The sequence below is a fragment of the Polypterus senegalus genome, chromosome 3 (assembly GCF_016835505.1).
Source record: "Polypterus senegalus isolate Bchr_013 chromosome 3, ASM1683550v1, whole genome shotgun sequence".
Classification (NCBI taxonomy): Eukaryota; Metazoa; Chordata; class Cladistia; order Polypteriformes; family Polypteridae; genus Polypterus; species Polypterus senegalus.
The window spans coordinates 254,216,809-254,239,946 of NC_053156.1; the positions used below are offsets into that span (position 1 = coordinate 254,216,809).

Here is a 23,138-nt window from a genome sequence, read left to right on the forward strand (position 1 = left end):
ACATCAAAAATAATGCATTATAAAATGATAGAGTTTACTAATTTTATAGAAAAGAATACTATACCAAAACACATTATTAGGTACCTTTTCATTTTGTTGTCTATTAAAAAGTCTAAATGGGGGCATCCGGAATAAGCTTCTTTTCAGCACCTGAAAAATCAGACATACTTAATTAAACACAATTCACAAATGGTAAATCTCACATTATAGTACGAACTCATAATAAACAATATGTGTTTGAAAGCTAAGGAAGAAAAGAACCTATTCTCAGCAGGCATTGGGAAATGTATAGAATGGAAATCTCAGCAATGTATGTCAATTCACTCATCCTTGAAGTGTAAAGAGCATTTTACAATTCCGAAACATTTAACATAATATACAGAACAATGTCTTCTGTTATGAGAAAAATAAATTAAACTTTTAGTAGTAAATCACCTTTTTGAAACAAAGAAAAAGTGTAACCATACCATTTAACTCAATATACAGCAAAATGTCTTCTTTCATGAGAAAAATAAATTAAATACACTTTTAGCAGGTAATGATTTTTCTGAAACAATGGGCAACATTAAAAACCATGCATGTTATGAAAAAGATGTCAAAAGTAAAGAAAATTGCTGCAAAACTTATAACATTAAAATTTTTTAGCATGCAACTGTGTTAAAGACTAATATCATGGTATTAAAATTCTGCGTAAAATGTATGTATGGGTTTTAAATATGGAAATCTAAGTACCAGAACAAGGAAAATCACTTACAGAATGCACATCATCCTCGTAGCTTGTAACTTGCTTGTAATATGGACTCCCAGACAGAATCCTCCAGGCTGTAAGTCCGCAGGTAGTTGCCTTTGATGCTTCAGAATCACTTGATTCAGTACCACCAACCAGCAACAACCTAAGTGATAAGTTATTAATACCAAACTATTTTTTCTGAATTGCATAATTTTTGTTTTAGCATGGCTCACATGTACACAATGTGTACATGTGACAGTAATTTCAAACAAAAACTCAGTCACTGTTTGTATGACATATGCATGTTGCCCTTGCATTAACATAGACTTTATTCAGACGCTCCTGTTTCCTCCCACATCAGAAAGACACACACACTAGTTTAATCCATTACTTATCCAAAACAGCTAGTTTCAATACAGGTTCACAGAGAGCTTAGTCTTATCCTTGAAGCATTGGGCACAAGAAGCAATCATTTTTGAACACAGTGCCACTATGTTCCAGGACAATTTCAAAAATACACCAACACACTATTTGCTTGGAGTTGCCAAGTAACATAACATGCACAATTTTGGAATAGTATCTGTAGAAAATTGACAAGAACACAGAGACAATATGCAAGCTCCACACAGACTGTGTCTGGGGTTTCAACGAAAAGCTTTGAAGTTATAAGATGGCAGCTCTAATTACTATTTCTCTATGCACTCAAACACAAGGCTAAACAGAGACATTAAATTTGTCTTGAATAACTAAGTATGGGTGCATGCGTAAGGACGGAAAAGCCATCCACTCTATGTTCCCTCTTTGTGCCTGATGCAACCAGGATAGTCTCGATTGCATACTTCTAGAGGGTATAAGCACAGGGCATCTTTCCAGCTCTAAAACACAGTCACAATGTCTCTCTCTTTAGTTTTAAACCACCAACCCCTTTCTCTGTGCTTCCTTATTCCTTTTAAACCACCTCTTGCTCCTCATTGGCCAGCCCTCCTAACCTTCCTTACTTATATGTGTAGTCTGCTCCTCAACTTCTGCACATGCAAACAAAGTCAGACAATAAAACATCCAAAAAGGTGAGATGACAACACCAAGAACACACTTATATGGCCATGTGTCTGCTATTAACAATGGTTGAATGTTAACTGTCAGGCTTACACTATACTCTATTCTCCAGTCACTAAAAAGTTTACCAGATGGTTTTTAAAGGCAAAATTTATGTTATCACTCATCATAGCTTCAATATACTACTCTCACAAACAAGTTACTCACACAACTGCCAATTTTCAGGTTAACTGCTATGACTAATAATCATTAAAAGACCCATTCATCTAATGCTAAACTGCCTCATTAAATTGGTGACTTGCCTATCCAATGGTATCAAACAATGAATGCTATGGTTGCTGCAATAACACACAAAAATCACTTTTGGCCACGTCTCCTTCCTGCTGTCTCTACTGCTGAGGTCTTTAAAATGATTTAATCAGTTTGCCAATATTACATATGCAGTTTGTTGTAGACAGTCCTCTAGGACTGGCTTTTTCAAGCCATTCCTAGCACTTCTCACTCCTTATTCCATTATCTGCATCTGTCATGCTACCAGACCTCACTAATAAATGACTGCACTTCTCTATATCCAGTTGTATGGAACATAAGACACTACATTAACGATTAAATGTTTTGCTGTACCTTTTAATCTTTCAAGAACATTAGAACAATCTGGACAAGAACAGGCCATTGAACCCAACAAAGCTCGAGAGTTCTATCAAATTAATTCTTCAAAAAAAGAAGTCTAGTTTTGAAGGTCTCTAAAGTCAAACTGTCTTCCACACTACTAGATAAATTATTTCATGTGTCAATTGTTTTCTGTATGAATAAAAACTTCTTAATGTTTATTTGAAATTTACCATTAACAAGTTTCCGACTGTGTCTCCATGTTCTTGCTGAACTTGAATCATGTCTCCTTAATGTCCTTTTGCTTAAACTAAAAAGTCTCAGCTCTTTTAATCTTTCATTAAAACTCATCACCTGTAGCCCTGGAATCAGCCTAGTTGATCTTCTCTGGACTTTTTCTAGTGCTATGCTTTTTCTGTAGCCTGGAGACCAAATTTGTAAGGAGTACTCCAGATGAGGTCTAATCAGTGAATTATATGGCTTAAGCATAACCTCATTTGAATTTTACTCTCCATATCGTGCTACATTACCTAATATTCTGTTGGCTTCTGATAACTGTCTGGCAGTTGATAGCGACGAGTCCACTATGACTCCTAAATCACTTTTATAAGGTGTACTTTCAATTTTCAAATCTCTTGTGTATTTAAACCTAATATTTTTTCCTTCATGCATGTAATACTTTACATTTACTTACAAATCTGCGTAAGCCTGTGTTCTATCCAAGGCCCTCTGTAATGATTCAATAGATTCTAGATTATCTGCCAAACCACCTAGCTTGTTATCTTCTGCAAATATATCAAGTTTTACTTATCATCCTATCCAAATGATTATATATATATATATATATATATATATATATATATATATATTTTTTTTTTAAAAAGTAGGTGATGCCCTAGTACTGACCTCTATGGGGCACCACCCTTCACATAATCCAATTCTTAGAGATCCTCACACCAGAATACTCTGTTTCCTGTGTCTGAGCCAATTTTGCACAAATCTACAAACTATGCCATGAACTCCCACTTCTGTTACTTTGATGCCAAACTTATTTGCAAAATTGCAAAAACCTCAAGTAAACTTTTTTCATGTTGTCATTATGGGGTGTTGTGTGTAGAATTCTGAGGAAAAAAATGAATTTAATCCATTTTGGAATAAGGCTGCAACATAACAAAATGTGGAAAAAGTGATGTGCTGTGAATACTTTCCGGATGGACTGTAAATGTATAAAAAGGTATATTTTATTTACAATATCTGCAAGTAGTTTATTAAAAAATATACATTTCTGAAAATTTTATACAAATCTGTTTGATTTTGTGAGAGTTCCATTTCATGCAATTTGTGTTTCAAATTGTTTATTTTTACAATTAAATGAATTGATTAATCAACAAAATAATCACCAGATTAATTGATTATCAAAATAATTGTTAGTTGCAACTCTAATTATAGCACGTAGGGATATCAGACAGGGCTTTAACTAAATAGAGTAGGACATTATTTGCATACACAGTAAGGATATTATACAAATGAAATTAAAAATTGTAATAGGCACTAAAACCAAAGAGTTTCAGATTATAATATAAAGGAATTCAAGAGATAAATTAAAAAGTAAGGATGGCACAGGACTACCCTGCCCAAAACTTCTATTAATAGGGAAGTGATACAAAAATAGACAGAAAGGTAATGGAGAGGGACCAGTAAAGGTTTCTTAATACATTTGGAAAACCCATACCAAAGTCCACTGTATTCATGACTTATTATAGGAAATGCCAAATCATGCACTGCATTAAGGGAAAGGGCTTGACAGGGAACAGAAAGAATGATATGCAGAAGTCTCCACATCTCATCAGATACTAGTTGTGAGGATCAGAAACCAGACTAATAAGGATAGATTAATTTTGTGACATCTTTCTGTAATTGACAGACTATTGCTAGCTTATAGTTCGGCATCTGAGTTCATAAGAGGGACTCTGCATACATATTATTTCTTAGATTTAGGTAACAAGATGAGATAACTTGTTTGATCGTATGAGTGGTGGAGAAAACATATTTCCAAAATGAAGAAATTGGTTCAGGATAGAGCCTTTACAACACTAATAAAATCCAAAGACTCCTTGGATTCTGCTAAAAAAAGCTGAAACTTACAAGGCATCTACTACTAAAGGATAGAGTATATATAAAGCTGTGCAAAGGAGAGAAACCAAGAGCATCCAAGGACTTAAGGACATGTCCTACTCTGCCAGACTCAAGAGAATTAAATCTGTTTAGTCTTGAGCAAAGGAGATTGTGTGGGGACCTAATCCAGGTACTTCAAATTCTCAAAAGCATTGATAAAGTAGATTTAAGCAACATTCTTTCAATTTAAGGGTGAAAGTGAAGCCAGGAAGCACTTGCAAAGAGGTATGGTAGTCTGGAACAAACTACAGAGAAATGTAGTTAAAAATGAAACTTTGAGAACCTTTTAAGAAAAACCTGGTTGAAATATTTGGACATCTTAGCTAGGGGGAAATTCAAACTCTTTGACGGGAACCAAAAAATTAATATTCTGTGGCTCAGGGGTTCATTAAATGAAAAGAATCAAATTAACATTAGCAATAAATTTAATATAACAAAAATGTAAACCGTGGAGTGTTCTCTCCAACAGATGTCAGGGCTCTGCCAAGAAGCAGATTAACTACAACATAAATCCCTAATCTGTAGGCTATGCCATGGGAGAATAAGAACAACACATTTCTTTCACAAGTTCAGAGTACAGCAGACAGTAAAACTGAAAATCACATTGATGCAGCAGTAGTATTATGAATATTATAGTGGAAAGTAGGAGCTACACTCTATCCTTATTCTATCACTTACAATTGTTTGCTTTGTATAACTGAAGGTGTATGACACTGATTGTGAAAAGCAGCCAAAATGATGCTTTTTTAAAAGCTAAAGAGGTTCATTTACCATAATGGGCAGAGGGGCTGAGCAATCCACAATGCCCTCACAACAGTGCTGCCACTTGTCAAAACTAGAATAAGCCACTTTGATATGTAATAAAAATCTCAACAGGACACCTTGAACAGGACATGAAAAATGATACAGAACAACAAAAAGAAACCAGGAGTCAACATATAAGAGTTGGAAAGAATGTTTATCCTTGCTGGCCTGAGAGATTCTGACTCAGGCTGTAAAAGTGATGTTCCTGCATTTGATGAAGTCAGAATATTCCTATGATTTTTTTTTACTATGTTGCTTTAAAACTACTTAGTTGATGAAAAAAGTTTGATTATGATTTAATTTGAAAACAAAACAAAAATCCCACTTTGCTGTGTAATAGTTTCCATTAAAACAAATACTACAAATATTGCAATTCACAAACTTAATTCACACTCCTGAGGTTAGCTACTTCATAATTCAATGGAAATAAATAAAAATAAATTCCCAAATAAAATGCCAGAATTTGTTATTGGCTAGAAAGGTTTCCCCCCGGAAATCCATTAAAGGCCCAAGAGCTTTCAATAAACAGTTAACTTTATTTTTCAGAGATATCTAAAAGCCTAGAAGTCATGTTTGAGGATTACACAATTTATTGTTTAAAATCACTATTTTAATTTAGCACCATCCCTGCATGTAGGCCCTCCAGCCTGCAGGGAAAAACGTGGGGATTGAAGATAGAACTGGCACTCCAGCCACCATAAAAAACCTCACACTGGTTCACTAGTGTGATGCTGAGGTATCACCCGTTGCATCGGGTCCTAATCTGGATCCTGAGTTGGTTTGTTGTGTGGTGGGTGCGGCAATGCGCTGTATCAGTGATTGCTCCTAACCCAAACACCCCCATACATAGACTTAGACTTAAATTATACAAAAAAATAAATATTTCCAATTCAAAGGCCATTCTCTATTCTACAGTACATAGGTAAATAATAAAACTTAATTTACACTTAGAAACAGATAATTAAGTAAAATAATATATAAAGATACTATTATTATTATTAAAACAGAGTTAATAAAAAGTCACATAATACTACTTTGTCGAACAGCCTAAAGACATACATTTTTAAAAGCTACCGAGATACTCTGTAATCCTCCATAATCTAATGTACAATACTTTAATAGCTGGTGAAGTGCCTTATTAAGTAACATGGAAGACAAACAACCTGCTGGGAATGATAACAACTACTGCTGAGAAAATTATTAATATGACAAACAGAAGAGGCTTATTAAAATGAAGTGCTGGATTCTTTAAGGCAAATTTAATTAGACCGCCATCTGCTGGCCTTTCCTTTAATTGAAACCACTGATAAAATCTAAACCAATTTTAATAACTGCACACAAATAAAATGTAATTCATTTCTTGTGCATGTAAAAGGGACCAATGAATCCTGTCTAGTCTTGTAAAATTTAAACAATCCAAAATATAAACCAACTGCTATTTATTAATAACATTAAATTTGCCAAAATCTTTCAATGACATCTTAATCAACTAATCTTTAATCTTTATATGCTAGATGATAATACTCATGTGACATCTAGAATTAGTTCACAGAAACAAAAATTTTGCCTACCTCTGTGCAGGATGACACAAAACATTTGTAATTCCATGAGAATAATAGGAATTGAAATTAAAACTATGATTTTCCTGGTAGCTTTGATTTGTACCAACACTAGAAAAAAAAGAAAAAACAAAACAGTAAAACAGTATAGAATGACATCATACTTTTTGGGAAGTTTTCATACAAAATGATGAAAAAAATGTGGTCTATTTAGTGTAATGAATGCAAAGAAAATTGTGTAAATCAGTACAAATGTAAAGGTGATTTTCCTTACAAAAGTTTTATAAAAGGGCAATTTCAAATTATTATTCATAGTCACGCCCATTTCCGCTGTCTTTGTCATGCTTTACATACCTTCCATATGCAGCATGTATGTTACCACTCTTATCCGGTGCTACCTGGTATAGGACCAGCTGTTATTGGTAGGTATTCAATGGCATAAATTCCAGTTAGATAGAGCCAGCATTAACGGAAAAGGAGTTGTGACCCTCACCTTATTCCCTGTCTTGTGAATTCTATAAAGCACATATGGCAGGACAATTTTCTGAGTAGAACTTAGGCCTTCCTGCAGCCTTTACAATCAGCTGGCATCTTGAAGCCATTGTTCTGCCAGCCTTCAGAATTTCATAGGGTAAAAGCAATATTAATCTAGATAAGGTGACATTTCTGTAGACTCTACCTCACCAAGAACCACTGAGACAAACATCCAATTTAAATTGTGCAACTACACACTCTAATGTATCCAAATGCATGCAGTATCATTCATTATGCTACTTATGTGCTAGTAACGCAACCTGAATGAGGAAATAGAAACCATACTTAATCAGCAACTAACCCTTACAAAAACGTTGCATGAAAAAATGACAATTTTTCCTGATGAATGTACAAAGGGGAAGACATAGAGCCAATTTGGGCACAGTGTACCAAATGTTCATACACAATGGATGCAGACACTCACTGTCTCAGACAGGTAAACAACCTTAACTCCAACCAAGCTAGAATTTTATTACTTCAATAAAAGCAAATGATTCTCCTTTTTAATCAGCACACTCTTTGCACCACTGCTGATGTGCACAGTTGTGAAGACAGTCATGTCCGGAAATCATGTGATCACAGCCCTGCTTAAAGAAGAGAAGTGCACATGGTTCTCCTCTGCTTATCGTCGCCAACAGAACACATCCTAGTTTTTTGATAACGCATATTTCCCAATTTCCAAGCCTATGTGATGTAAATATGTCTTTGTTTGCCACAAATTTTCCTAAAATGTGAATTTTTATCCAAGTCCATCTGGAAGGATTTAGTAGACTGTAAAATATTTGCTAATTCAGCTAATTAGGTGTAATCTGCAAGCTGCAACTTATTTGTTATCTTTTAATATAAATCATTTTAAGTTGCAAGAGCAGCCAATTATGTGCTTACCCTTAAGGGTCTCCTCTTTTGACATTTCCTAATATATGTATAATAGAACTATACTACATTACAGTGAGTAATTAATCATATTAATAAAGAGTAAAATGTAATACTTTGAAAGTAAATTATGTTTCATGTTGCATTAGAGTTATTCATTGCGTAATACGATTTTGTTCTGTCTGGCTTTGAAATTAATGCGCAAATACTTTTTAAACATATACTTTTACTGTAAAAGTAAAAACATTTTTTTTTATTAAATTTTCATCAATATCGCATTGAATTTTGATTCTGTGTTTGGACTGTCATCGTGACAAAACAAGGTATAACTGCCCATGAATGAATTTAATTTCTTTCCCTCTATTAAATAAAATTATTTTTTCAAATGTTTGGCTCTGAGATTTGTTAATTGTCTTTTCAAAAGCTATTCTAATAAGAAACTTAACATTTTAATACGAATGACATATCAAGATCTCCTTTGTTGTGTAATGTTATCTGCAGATGTACCACATTACCATCCTTGGATGCATCCTTCTTTCTACAGTAATTCATGCAGTGCAGGACCGGGCGGTTTTAATGGTTGTAGATATTCAACAAGGATATTGTAAGTTGATGTTTTCATCTTCCACATGATCACCATCAACTGTTTCAGCATAGTCTATTAATACACATTTCACCAATTTGCCGTGTAACCCGATCGTTATTTTTGACGTTAATTCGTTTTGACTTCATCGTTTCTCTGTGCTAGGATTGCATGTGTACTCATTTTTCCTGTTGATAACCCTTCATGATTAATTCTTCATTAAGATTTGGACATAATAAAGTTAAAGTGAGGAAAACGTTAAAATTTATAAGAGCTGAAAGAGCAGAAACTTCTACTCCTACGAATGACAGGTGAGATAACCATGTGTGTGGTTGAAAATGGTTGAGAGGAGGGCGTGACTTGAAAAAATCTCATGGCCAAGGTCTCAACTCATGGGACTTGAAAAAATCTTCCAAAAAGTATTGTCTCGTTGGAGGATTTTTTTATATAATAGAGCGATATACATTTCCAAGAAACATCCTTTTTAACAAGTGTACAATGTTGGCTGTCTTCCAATGCTTAATAAATTTCAACTGGCTTGAAACAACCTTAAATCAAATACAGTCAACCCTCGTTTATCGCGGTTAATACTTTCCAGACTCTGCCGTGATAAATGAATTTCTGCGAAGTAGGATTCTTTATTTATAAATCGAATATTTCCACAGTTAGAGCATAGAAAACCTGTTTATGACCTTCTAAATACATTTTCTAACATTATTAGAGCCCTCTAGAGATGAAATAACACCCTTTAGCCAAATGTTTAAACTGTGCTCCATGACAAGACAGAGATGACAGTTCCGTCTCGCAATTAAAAGAATGCAAACATATCTTCCCCTTCAAAGTGTGCGTCAGGAGCAGAGAATGTCAGAGAGAGAGAGAAAAGCAAACAATCAAAAATCAATATGGCTTTTTGGGCTCTTAAGTATGTGAAGCGGCACACGGGAAGCAAATCGTATACCATTGAGGAGTCTGATTTAATATGTAATATTCGTGCTCTGATTGGGTAGCTTCTCAGCCATCTTGCAATAGCATCCCTTGTATGAAATCAACTGGGCAAAGCAAATGAGGAAGCATGTATCATAAATTAAAAGACCCATTGTCCGCAGAAATCCGCGAACTAGCAAAAAATCTGTGATATATATTTAGATATGCTTACATTTAAAATCTGCGATAGAGTGAAGCCGCGAAAGTAGAAGCGCGATATAGCGAGGGATCATTATATGTTAAATGTGTGTATATATAATCATTACTGTCTTTAAAAATAAAGTAAAAATGCTGTGAAATCCTGGTAATTTACTTGTTTTACACTATTTTGAATAATTTGGCCACAATTATAAAGATTGATGTTACATGAATGTCCCTTAAGCTTCTGGTACCTTTTTTAGGTTTCATCAATGAAGATAACAAATACCTTATTTCTGTAAGTAAAAATCTAAACAGGAATTAATATATCTAATTCACAACTCCTGAGCCCTGGGTTCTATTCCGAAACTAGACATCCTTTGTATGAAGTAGTCTGTCTGATCTTTGAGTCCAAATTGGTCATGTAAAGAGTAGTGTGGGTCATTTTGTGATCTTCCTTGGTCAATTCTTCTTATGGTCATTATCTGTTCATATTTAGAACGTACTATTATTCCTTGTATTATTTTTCATTGTTACAGTAGGATTTTACTGTTGCCATTTTATGGCTCAGTTTTTTGACTGCTGTCACAATTTTACATGTTTGATTCAAAGAAGGCCGTATTGATATGGTAAAGACAACTGCTGCCAGTCAACAGCACTTGTTTTTTGATTACATCTCACTTGTTATCATAACCTATATATTTGGCTAAACAGACACCAGTTCTCTGAACTGTGCATGTTTCTGACTATTCTTTTGCCTGTTACATAGAGAAATGTTATTTTCAGACATTTTTAAATTATTTTTTAATAAAAAAATGTTAAGTATTTCAAAGCTAGCCATTAAAAATCCTGGTCACGATGGAAGAGTGTGTGAATCTGTCCTGTGATTAGATTACAAGTAGATTGAATTAGATAATGAATAGATGCCCACATCAAAGGTTGGATCCTGCTTTGTACTGATCTTTTCTAGGATATGCTCTGATCTCCCACTGTTCTCCAATGGAATTGATTATTTCTGCCTCACTAAAGAAAAATCCAGCAATCCACAGGTTTTTTGGTAGATGGATTAGATGACAGAAAGCCAACTTTTGTTTGTTATTTCACTAAAAAACCTTTCTGCTATTTATATTGTCTCTTCATTCAAAACATCATGAAGCACAGACTTATACAATTATGCATGAATTAAGCAGAATGCCAGACAATAGAAAAATCCAATCTTTATCCAACAAAACAAGGTGAGGAGTTACCTACAGACTAGGGGCCTCATTTATAAATGGTGAGTATGCACAAAAATGTTACGTACGAACATTTCCACGCTCAAAACGCAATGACGAAAAGCTAAACCGGAAAGCCACATACATTTCCACGGTAGCTCACACCCTAGCGTACGCAAGTTCTGCTCCCTGTTTTACAGACTGGAAGCACCCAGCATCAAAACAGTGCTACTGTTCCAGTGTGGTTTCCTTTTCTTTTTTAGATCCTCTTCCCTGAAGCGGCTTTATAAATACACTGAAATTAACCGCATATTGTTTATTAGTTTAATGCATTTGATTGTAATTAACCTGTAACAATATAATGGCCCACAAAATGGTCAAACTATTCTAAATACCACATCTGCTTTAGCATTGTTACTCTCACTGCACCTTCTTCTTCTTTCAGCTGCTCCCGTTAGGTTGCCACATCTTTATCCATATTACTCTCATTGTACCACTCGGAGTATTTATATCACTGTATCTGAGTGGGGAATCACAGCTGTACAGCAGCTGATCGGAAAGAGAATTATCAGTATACAGCAGGGGTACTCAAAGTTTTTGAATGCCGGTCCACATTCAGTTCACCACCAACCATCGGGGTCCGCTATAGCCAGGTTTACCGTGTAGGACTGTAGGTGTAGGTCTGTAGGAGGCTAGTAATAGATTCAACGCAAATGATAACATTTTTACAGAAGATCAAAACATGCACAAAACTTGGAAAACAATTCAAAAAGTCACATGACTACTTGCAATTAACACACCAATTACAACAGTTGGTACATAAATGATTGTCACTCAGTGTGAAGTGTGAAACTGTTGTTTCGATTTCATAATGGCAGCATAGTTCGGTGAGTAACCAGTCAGTGCAATTCTCATTGCATTACTGAGGTTCTGGTCGGTAATTACACTTCGATGTTTCGTCTTGATAGTGTTCATAGTGGAGAACACACACTCACAAGAATATGTTGAACCAAACATAGTGAGCACGGAAATCGCCAGTTTCTTTGCAGCAGGATACTGAGAATCTGGAACAAACTTTGACCAAAAAATTGTTATGCCGACTTCGTTCAATTTTGCTTTCAAAACGTGAGAAGCTTGCAAATCAGCTGCTTTGATTTGCAACAGTGACGGGTTTGAGTTCAGAAAAATTGAGGCAGCCACAGATGTCCATTCACCGTCAGGCTGGACAATGAAAGGATCAGCAACAAACAAAAACACAGGCTTCAGTTTTCTGAAATCCTTCAAACTTTCATCAAACTCGACCTTCAAATGATGTAGAAATGAGGAAATCAACTGAAAACATGCATTTTGATCTTGTCACTGTCTTGAATAAATGTTAAAAATTCTGCAGCTTTCTTTGTATTCAAGGACTGCAGGAAGTCAGCTACATCTTCACGGAGATTCCAGAACCTTTCCAACACACGGCCCTTGCTTAACCATCTGACGTCATTGTGAAGCAGCAAGTCTCCAAATTCTGCAGACATCTCTTCAAGAAAAGAACAAAACAGATGATGCTGCAGAAACGAATTGCATCGTAAAAAAATCACTAATTTCACAAGAGTAGACATCACTTCTGCCAGTTCGTCACAAAGTTTTGAACAGAGGGCCGACTGATGAATGATGCAGTGATAAGCAACAAGGTTTGGCTGAAGTGCCTTCATACAAGTGACAAGTCCTCTATCTTTACCAGTCATTGCTGGTGCCCCGTCTGTTGTAAGGGAAACCATTTTTGTTACATCCAATCCAGCTGTGTGCATAAACTGCGATAATGCTGAAAACACGTCCTCACCGCGGGTCTGTTTTGCTAGCGGTAGTAATGTCAGAAACTCTTCAACAAAATTATAGTTGAGACATGTCAGTTTTATCAGTGGATTCATCGCACGCGAGAGCAAACAATTCAGCCTGTTTAAGATCTGATATTAACTGACCACCGGCATTGTCAGAAAGGTCATCTGCACGATGGCTAGCAGTACTGTCTGATAATGGTATCTGTTATATCAGTTCAACAAACTTTTTGTCGCTAAACAGAACCGAAGAAGCAGACATCATGCATTCTTTAACAACCTCTGCATCAGTAAATGCTTTCTTATGTCTGCCAAGAACCCAAACAATGCGCAGCGAAGCTTCTGTAACATTTGATTGTGTGGTGGTCGCTTTCGTCATCAGTGATGAACTCGCTACCAACGACGACTTAAGGGCGTCGATCTTATGCGAACGGAGCTCTGACTTTGGTGGATAATTCGCATTGTACTGGGCGTGTTTCGTCTCTAAAATGTCGTTTTACATTGCCGCTTACCGTTTCCTGGCAAATAATAAAATGACAATAATTTTGGTGCTTTTATATTCGGACATTTGACTTACGCAGAAGACAGTCGCGGTCCGCCAAAAACATCTTGGCAGTCCGGATTGTGGACCGCGGTCCGCAGTTTGAGTACCCCTAGTATACAGCATCAAGCACACGCTGCCTCAGCCATGCTGTCTACTGAACTGCTCTCATACGGCAAACGCTTCTGAGCCTTTCCTCGCGGTTCAGAAACAGTTTCATCCCAAGAACTATAAACGCACTCAATCAGTCCATCAAGTGCTCCTTGTAGAACTGTTTGCACTTATAAGTACAATTACCTCACTGTAAGCTTGTGATACAGTTATAATATTGCACAACCTGAGCCACTTTAAAAGCGCGTATTTACATATGATGACAATATCATTTATAAGATGAAATGCAGCAAAATAAAACTAAATTAAAATAATCGATATTGTTAATAAATAAACATGTGAGGACATGGTGTCGCAGCACAAGCAAGGAGCTGGCGCTCCGTTCACAGATTGTTCCTGTCTCGCACTGTATTTTTGATGGGACTGGCACGAAACTGGATGGACAGAATAATTTAACATGTACTACGAAGATATTTCAATGTTCCTTAAATGTTCCTTAGATGGCTTAACATCTATTACAGATTATTGTGTGGCGATTGGGTATTTGGAGAAAGAAAAGCGAGGACAGGAATTAGGGGTTAGTACGTTTGAAAGAGACAGTACTGCTGCAATAAATTATTTCATTGAAGGTAGCACAAGGCACAGCAAGCAATCACTGTGCCACCGTGTTCCCATGTTTAATAACATGCTTTAACTCCTATCATCATGAAAATGATATCAACTATACATCTCAATATTGTAATTATTCAGAGAGCTGTAATATCACAAATGCAATGGATTCTGTGTCCGGTCAGAGGAAGAGAAAGCCGGTTTAAGAAGCATGTAGTGATTCACAAACATAGAGCACATAGAAGATCAAATACAAAACGAAGCATTTAACATGCTACTTTAGTTACGATGGGATTTGAGAAACTTGTAAATGAAATAATTTTAAGATGAAATTTATGATGTTCTACTTTAATGACAAAAAAAACTGTGATTAAAGTGGAAATTTAGAGATTAAAGTTGGCATTTCGAGTTTTTTTCCGCACTGTGTGCCTTTTTTTTTCTCTGTACCCTAATAAGCTTTCATATGACACTCAGACGGTGGGCTATGACTCGCCTTTTCACAGCGACTTTGATAACTGACAACTTTTTTATTTCGGGCACCGTGCGACTTTGTGAACTTGAGCTTTCGAGTTTCTCTGACACTCTATGTCACTCGATCAACTTCCTTTTGTTGTTTATAGCACTGTTTAAACCAACAAATAGTACATTTTTCTTTGCCTCCACTTGGTATTCGCTGAAATTCTTCTATTTCCCCCTGTGCTTTTGCCATTGCCTTTTCACAGAACGCTGAGCTTAAGGGCTATTTATATTGATTTGCATATTCAAACAGACTTCATTTTGGGAGGAGACAAGGTGGGATAGCAAGCACGTGTACGTGCGTTACTTTTCACGCTGACCAGGATTTATGTAGCGGAAGAACGTGGAAGTTGGAGTTCACAAAGATTTATGCATCTGGATTTTTTTGTGCGTAAGCACATTTCCACTTTTGTCTGCGCGCCATGTTAGAGTGTGAATTCTACGCACGGCATTATGCATGAGGCCCCAGGAAACAATAAAAGACAATCTGTCAGTGCCAGCCACTGCAATAAACAGAAAATGGATGTCTCTTTCTAAAACTCATTATGATGTTTGTAATAATTTTCACAATGAACTAAAAGCTTTTTGAAACCAAAATTGAACCTTTTGGCCAGACTTCAAAGAGGTATGTGTGGTGTAAAACTAACACAGCTCATGTCTAAAGAATCACCAATACTATGGTGAAGTATGGTGGTGGCAGCGTTATGCTATGTGCTGGGAATGAGGACCATGTCAGAGTTGAAGGGACAATGGATGGACACAAATACCACACAGTGTTGCAGAAGACCTTGTTCCAGTCTGCTATGAGCCTATGGCTCAGAAGCAGATTTATCTTTCAATAAGTATAAGGTCCAAGTGACACAGGAATGGCTCAAAAACAGAAAGGTGAATGTTTTGGAATGGCCAAGTCCTGATCTTAAACAAACTGAGAATCTGAGGCACTATTTGAAAATTGATGCCCAGAGGCACCATCCCACCAACCTAGAGGATTTCTATAAACTCTGCCAAGAAGAATGGGGAAGAATCACTCCTGAATAATGTGCAAAACTGGTATATACTGCAAAATAATTAAGGCTGTTACTGCAGCAAAAGTATTCTAGGCAAAGTATTAAAGTACAGGGCTTCCATACTTATGCAAACACTAACTTTGGAGTTTCAGTTAAATAGCTACAGAAAATGGTTTATTTTGACTCTGAAAACATATTGTTATAGCATAAGAGTTCACATGGAAATATCGAATGAATAAATATATCTACAAATCTTTTGACATACAGAAAAGTATTGTGACTTTCAAGGGTAATGAACACTTTTGCACACCACTGTATAATGTTATACACTTTCTCTAAACACGTTTGTTGTCTCAGTGGAACAATACATATTTTTAGAAACCTCTCAATAAAAAATCTTAGAAATTTTAGATCAACTAAAACAGTGATTATTTTACATAATTATATACAGTATAATTGACAATTACTTTAATACATTAATCTACTAAGACTAACTCTCACGGATGTATAACCTTTTACTTGTGATTTACTGTTATTTATTACCAGTTTATTTTAAAATCTTCACCCTAGTGTTCATTTCTATATACTTTATTATAGGTCTGAATCATTTAGTATGGCACATTGCTAACATGATGGTTTCAAATTAGCTCCTGCCTGCATTGTAAAATATCATATCATGATGCTACACATAATAAAATTTTAATGAACTTTTATAAAAATGCCTAATGTATGGCCAGAATTGTGCTAACCTACACCAGTGCTATGTCAATAAGTGCATGTTTGTTGTAGTAGTCAGAGTTTAAAATGATATCATGGAAGATCACCAGATATTAAAAACAGTTTTACAGGCCAGGTGTAACTGGAGATATGATGCACAAAAACTGTGATCTGAATGTTTAACCAGTGCTCTAATAAAAAGTGTCAGTATCATACAAGTTTCATAAGCGAAAATCTCAACACCCACTATGAATAAATTATTTGAAGTAAAGAATTTAAAGAATAAATAAAATAATGCCTGAAAAGAATTTTGTTCCCTTGATGAGCAGTAATCCATTAATTAGAGAATTAAGGATTTTAATAAGTTCATTAATGAATAATTTGCTAGTATTTCAAATATTTACAAAGATCATCTTCAAAAACATTTATGTACAGCAAATAATATGGAGAAGATAAGCATTTAGAGTTTAACTTGTATACTACATTAAAAGTTTATTAAAGCTAATACTTATATTACATTTTGGAATTTCATTAGGGTTATACTTTGAAAACACAAGGCTTTTACGTTAAAATTTGCTTTTAGATAAAAGCTAAATTTCATTGGCAATCATGAGTAAACCTGAAACCCTTATCCCTAAATCTGACTGTGTTATGTTATTCATATTTATAAAAATTGCAGGTTTCTGAAAACCTTAACACTTCTAAAGAAAAGTACAACACAATAACAATTATGTTACACTGATAAACATGATTAATTTATGAAAGTTAAAGTTTTATTTACATGCAAAAAAAAATCTGCAAACATACAATAATACACACAAAAAAGGGTCATACACGGTAATGGGGGTTTGATAAATAAATGACTATATCACTTAACACTAGAATTCCTGAAGCCTACAAAAAACGTATAATCCCATCCTCCTTAAATCCCTTCGCACCGCTCCATCAGCGTCTTTTCTTTTGTAAATGTGTCGATTAGCAAGAGCAGCAAGCAGCCTGCTGTCCCATCCCCCGCCTTGACGGAGCTCAGCTCGGGCAAAAACTTCACCTAGCTCAAGCCAAGGCTCCTTATCTGCATGTGAAATCTGGAGTTGTATAGGGTAAACAACACTGTGTATCTTTACTTGGAATACATGCATTTCATGTGTGTCTACAAAAATCTGGGTAAGTGTAGGATGAAAGGAAATCCGAGAAATGCTGAACACATAGCTAAAGCAGAAACTTTTTCAATGTTACACTTATAATGACGTGAAGTGTATAATGTGTGAAGACATTAGTCCAAATATCAAATAAAAACATGTGCTTTTATTCAAGAATATAACCAAAGAAAAAAAAAGTATTTGAAATACATGTGGTTGTCAATGAGTTAAAAACTCAAGCTCAAATGTCAATCGATAGGGAGCTTACACATATTCTTGAATGGTGCAGAGGTAAGAACTGCTGCCTTATAATCTGAAGGTCCTGGATTCGAGAGCGGGCGCTCTGCGTTTAGAGTATTGAGCTGCTATTATTACTACAATAAAATAAAAATATACATTTGATCTGAGTCTGAAACACCCAGTGTAAATTTTGACTACCTGTAAAAGTTAGTGCTTGTTTTTTTAGTATTGTTTTATTCTCTCAGTGATGTTCACATGGTACAATAAACTTGCCTCTCCTTCTCTAAGTTGATGGCATTTACCTCCATTCTTTTGAGCTGATCAACGCATTTACAAAACAAAAGACGCTGATGGAGAGGTTTTTTCGTAGGCTTCAGGAATTCTAGTGTTAAGATACAAAAAAGTGAATTACTTTTCTTAAATTATTTGCACATATAAATATTTAATTATCTTTATTTAAACAATATTTTTATTCTTAGTTACCTGACGAGGTAGCTCTTCAGTTGACCCCGATAATTTATAACAAGTAGTTCAGCAGACCACTGCACACTACCAGTGTATTGCAGGAATATCAGGCCAGCAATGGAGTAGCTTAAATCACCTGGAAAGCTAGTAGCCTACAGGAAAACATATACAGTGTGATGTGATACACTGACAAAACACAACAGTGTTAAAAAAAATATTAATCCTTACATATGCATATTCAAAAGACAGCTCAGTAATTTTTAAAGCCCAAAAACACAAATCATTTTTATAGTATTGTTATATCCATCCATTATCCAACCCGCTATATCCAAACTACAGGGTCACGGGGGTCTGCTGGAGCCAATCCCAGCCAACACAGGGCACAAGGCAGGAAACAAACCCCGGGCAGGGCGCCAGCCCACCACAGTAGTATTGTTATATTGTTTTTAAATTTAGCAATATGATTAAATAAAATCATATTGTAAATTCCCATCTTCTATCTTCATTTAACATGCACTTTTCTCTTGTTAAAATAAATTCAATTTAAAAGAATTAACCTAAAAAACCTAACATTTTTAATATTTCCTCTATGTCATATGGTATGCATAATATAATTAAGGAATTTGTTCCAATACTAGACCCTAAAATTTTATTTTTTTAAACTTTAAATCAATTTACATATGGAGTACACCAATCAGTGATATAAAATATGAGTACCCTTAAAAATACTAAATGTCATGCTGATTATTTTGCAGAAACAAACAAACTGGTAAGACAAAACAGTACCTTATTTTATCTTTACTTCGTAAACATAAATTCATTGAGTAGTTGCAAAGAGTGGCTAGGAGGGTGCCAGAAATTCTGATATCAGGGTACAGCTTTACAGAATGTATGGGTCTATGCTAAATTTTTGGGTAGAAGAAGATATCTGTGGGTTTCCTCAGACCGGTGAGAGATAACCCAGGAGGAAAATAATAACTAGTACTCAACTAGATGAAAGAAACTAGGTGTTAAAAAAAGGAACTAGAGGTAACAGAATGTGTTGTGATGTGACTGTTTTGGTAGGCAAGTGTTTAAAAGTGCAGCCTAGTTTTGCTTCCTTTCTGTTTTATTTTTTCTGTGCTATTCCTGTGTTTATCCATGCCTGTTATTTTGAGATCCTGGCCTACTTGTTTTCATTCTTGTTTTTGGGGCCAGCTCAGGAGCCCCAACCTCCACACTTTCTTCTGCACACTAATAAGCATACATTCAAATGATTTTTATTCTCTGTATGTGTACTACCTTACATTTACTAGCATTAAACCGCCTATCAAAAATATGCTCTGCATGCTGTCCAAGTCCCTCTATAATGATCAACAGATTGTAGATTATCTGCCAATCCACCCAGTTTGAGAATCACTTGCATACTTAACCATTTTGCTGTTTATATTCCCATCCAGAGCATTTACACATATTCAAAATGGTAGTGCCCCCAGCACTGACCTCTGAAGGACATCAATCTTTAACATCACCCAATTCCTAGGTTACTCAAACCATAACCCTCTGTTTCCTGTATTTTAGCCAATTCTGCATCCACCAACACCTTATACTTCACAAAGTCAATTCCTTGTATGTCAACAAAGTAAAATCATCTATCTCTCTTAAATTTTTTATGGTGTTAACATTCAAAATGTAATTATCTATTTTGCTAGTGAAGTCTTTACCAATCACTATTTACTAAATTGGATCTGCTCCCCCCTTGCTATTAAATACTTAGGAACAAGTATTTAAATAATAACTCTATTTCAAGGTGATTGACATTCTCAGAACCTCAAACCTAAGGTTGAATATTAATAATATAGATCAGCGAAAAGATGAATAAAATCCGTATATGAAACAAGCTTGCAGCGTAAAGCACCTCCTCAAAAACAAAGCTAATTAAATTGAAAAAGGATTTGTCATGGTTTAATGATGCCACACACTCTTAAATTAGAACACCAAAATTATAAGCATAGATGGAGAACAGAAAAGTAGTACACTTACCCAGCTGCATAGATTGAACATATTAAACACTATGAAAATGCTCTTCAAAGCATGCCCTAATTAATTACAATTCCAAATTAACAGATAAAAAGTGTTAACATCTTTGAAGTTTTATTTAGAACAATAGCTAACTTGATAGATAAGAAAAGCAAACTGTCAGACGTAAGTAAAGTTAATATTGTTGGGAATTGACTGGATGAAATTTGTCACTCTTTGTGTACCATCTTAAAAATTTAAACAAATGACAGGGATTGCTCTTGACTACGTGTCAGAGACGAACACTTGAGACAACTCTTTCCCAGTAGCATTATTAAAACTTCATTATTCTTCAATTAAACTAGATATTTTATACTCTGATGTTACTGGTGAGATTAATTATACTACCGACCACATTATGCTCACAAAACCATGTCTGTACAAGGCCACCAAAGAAAAAAACAAAATGATGAGATATCGGTTGCCACAAGCTGCATATGAAAAGAGATGGACATAAATTCTGTTGCATGCCTGATCTGCCTGCTCTAACAGATGTAGAAGGAACCCACACCAGGCCTGCCGCCGGCAGGGGGACAAACGGGAAACTGGTCTGGGGTCCCTTCACGCTTGATTTTTTTTTATGCTGATGTTGTGCACGTAGATATATATTCGGACAATTGTTCAAGTTACATGTAATAGAAAAGTTAAATAATTTAGCTTACAACAATACAAGTGAGTGTTTTAATAGTCGCACGCTCCACCCAAGTACAAACCGGATTCCAAAAAAGTTGGGACACTAAACAAATTGTGAATAAAAACTGAATGCAATGATGTGGAGATGGCAAATGTCAATATTTTATTTGTAATAGAACGTAGATGACAGATCAAACGTTTAATCCGAGTAAATGTATCATTTTAAAGAAAAAAATATGTTGATTCAAAATTTCACGGTGTCAACAAATCCCAAAAAAGTTGGGACAAGTAGCAATAAGCGGCTGGAAAAAGTAAATTTGAGCATAACGAAGAGCTGGAAGACCAATAAACACTAATTAGGTCAATTGGCAACATGATTGGGTATAAAAAGAGCTTCTCAGAGTGGCAGTGTCTCCCAGAAGCCAAGATGGGTAGAGGATCACCAATTCCCACAATGTTGCGCAGAAAGATAGTGGAGCAATATCAGAAAGGTGTTACCCAGCGAAAAATTGCAAAGACTTTGCATCTATCATCATCAACTGTGCATAACATCATCCGAAGATTCAGAGAATCTGGAACAATCTCTGTGCGTAAGGGTCAAGGCCGTACTGGATGCCCGTGATCTCCGGGCCCTTAAACGACACTGCACCACAAACAGGAATGCTACTGTAAAGGAAATCACAGAATGGGCTCAGGAATACTTCCAGAAACCATTGTCAGTGAACACAATCCTCCGTGCCATCCGCCGTTGCCAGCTGAAACTCTACAGTGCAAAGAAGAAGCCATTTCTAAGCAAGATCCACAAGCTCAGGCGTTGTCACTGGGCCAGGGATCATTTAAAATGGAGTGTGGCAAAATGGAAGACTGTTCTGTGGTCAGACGAGTCACATTCAAGTTCTTTTGGAAATCTGGGACGCCATGTCATCTGGACCAAAGAGGACAAGGACAACCCAAGTTGTTATCAACGCTCAGTTCAGAAGCCTGCATCTCTGATGGTATGGGGTTGCATGAGTGCGTGTGGCATGGGCAGCTTGCATGTCTGGAAAGGCACCATCAATGCAGAAAAATATATTCAGGTTCTAGAACAACATATGCTCCCATCCAGACGTCATCTCTTTCAGGGAAGACCCTGCATTTTTCAACAAGATAATGCCAGACCACATTCTGCATCAATCACAACATCATGGCTGCTTAGGAGAAGGATCCGGGTACTGAAATGGCCAGTCTGCAGTCCAGATCTTTCACCTATAGAGAACATTTGGCGCATCATAAAGAGGAAGGTGTGACAAAGAAGGCCCAAGACGATTGAACAGTTAGAAGCCTGTATTAGACAAGAATGGGAGAGCATTCCTATTTCTAAACTTGAGAAACTGGTCTCCTCAGTCCCCAGACGTCTGTTGAGTGTTGTAAGAAGAAGGGGAGATGCCACACAGTGGTGAAAATGGCCTTGTCCCAACTTTTGTGGGATTTGTTGACACCATGAAATTCTGAATCAACATATTTTTCCCTTAAAATGATACATTTTCTCAGTTTAAACTTTTGTTCCGTGATTTATGTTCTATTCTTAATAAAATATTAGAAGTTGGCACCTCCACATCATTGCATTCAGTTTTTATTCAGGATTTGTATAGTGTCCCAACTTTTTTGGAATCTGGTTTGTAGATATCATGCTCGTGTCATGTAAAGCATGCTTGTCAAAGGGGGCCGGCAGCGGCACGCTTCTCAATGACAAAGGAGAGCTGACGCCGACGTCCTTGAGCTTGACATTGAGTAGTATGTTTGTTGTACAAGGTACGTGGATAATGGATTGACTTCGGCGCTGTAATTGAGTACTTCCGTTTCACACACACAGGCGCAGTTCTGTCTCAGGCAACAGCGATATTGTTGTGCACTATCGTAGATGTTGACGTGTAGCAGAAGTCCGTCTCCGTAGTTTCATAATTCATTTGCTTGGGTGTTTATTGTTGCTTTTAAAGCAGTGACGAGTGTGCGTTGGTTTTGCGTGTATCACTAAAGATTC

The 23,138-nt window shown here is 36.0% G+C and overlaps 1 protein-coding gene across 1 annotated transcript in view; it reads right to left on the minus strand.

The window, feature by feature from the left end:
* nbas (NBAS subunit of NRZ tethering complex) overlaps nucleotides 1-23,138 on the minus strand; it is a 418,366-nt gene that overhangs the window by 363,302 nt on the left and 31,926 nt on the right. Inside the window, exons 8-11 of the mRNA XM_039748931.1 lie at nucleotides 18,446-18,579; nucleotides 6,946-7,044; nucleotides 755-893; nucleotides 85-150 (exon numbers count right to left, since the gene is read on the minus strand). Of these exons, the coding sequence (XP_039604865.1) occupies nucleotides 85-150; nucleotides 755-893; nucleotides 6,946-7,044; nucleotides 18,446-18,579 (438 nt within the window). The remainder of the gene's footprint in view (nucleotides 1-84; nucleotides 151-754; nucleotides 894-6,945; nucleotides 7,045-18,445; nucleotides 18,580-23,138) is intronic.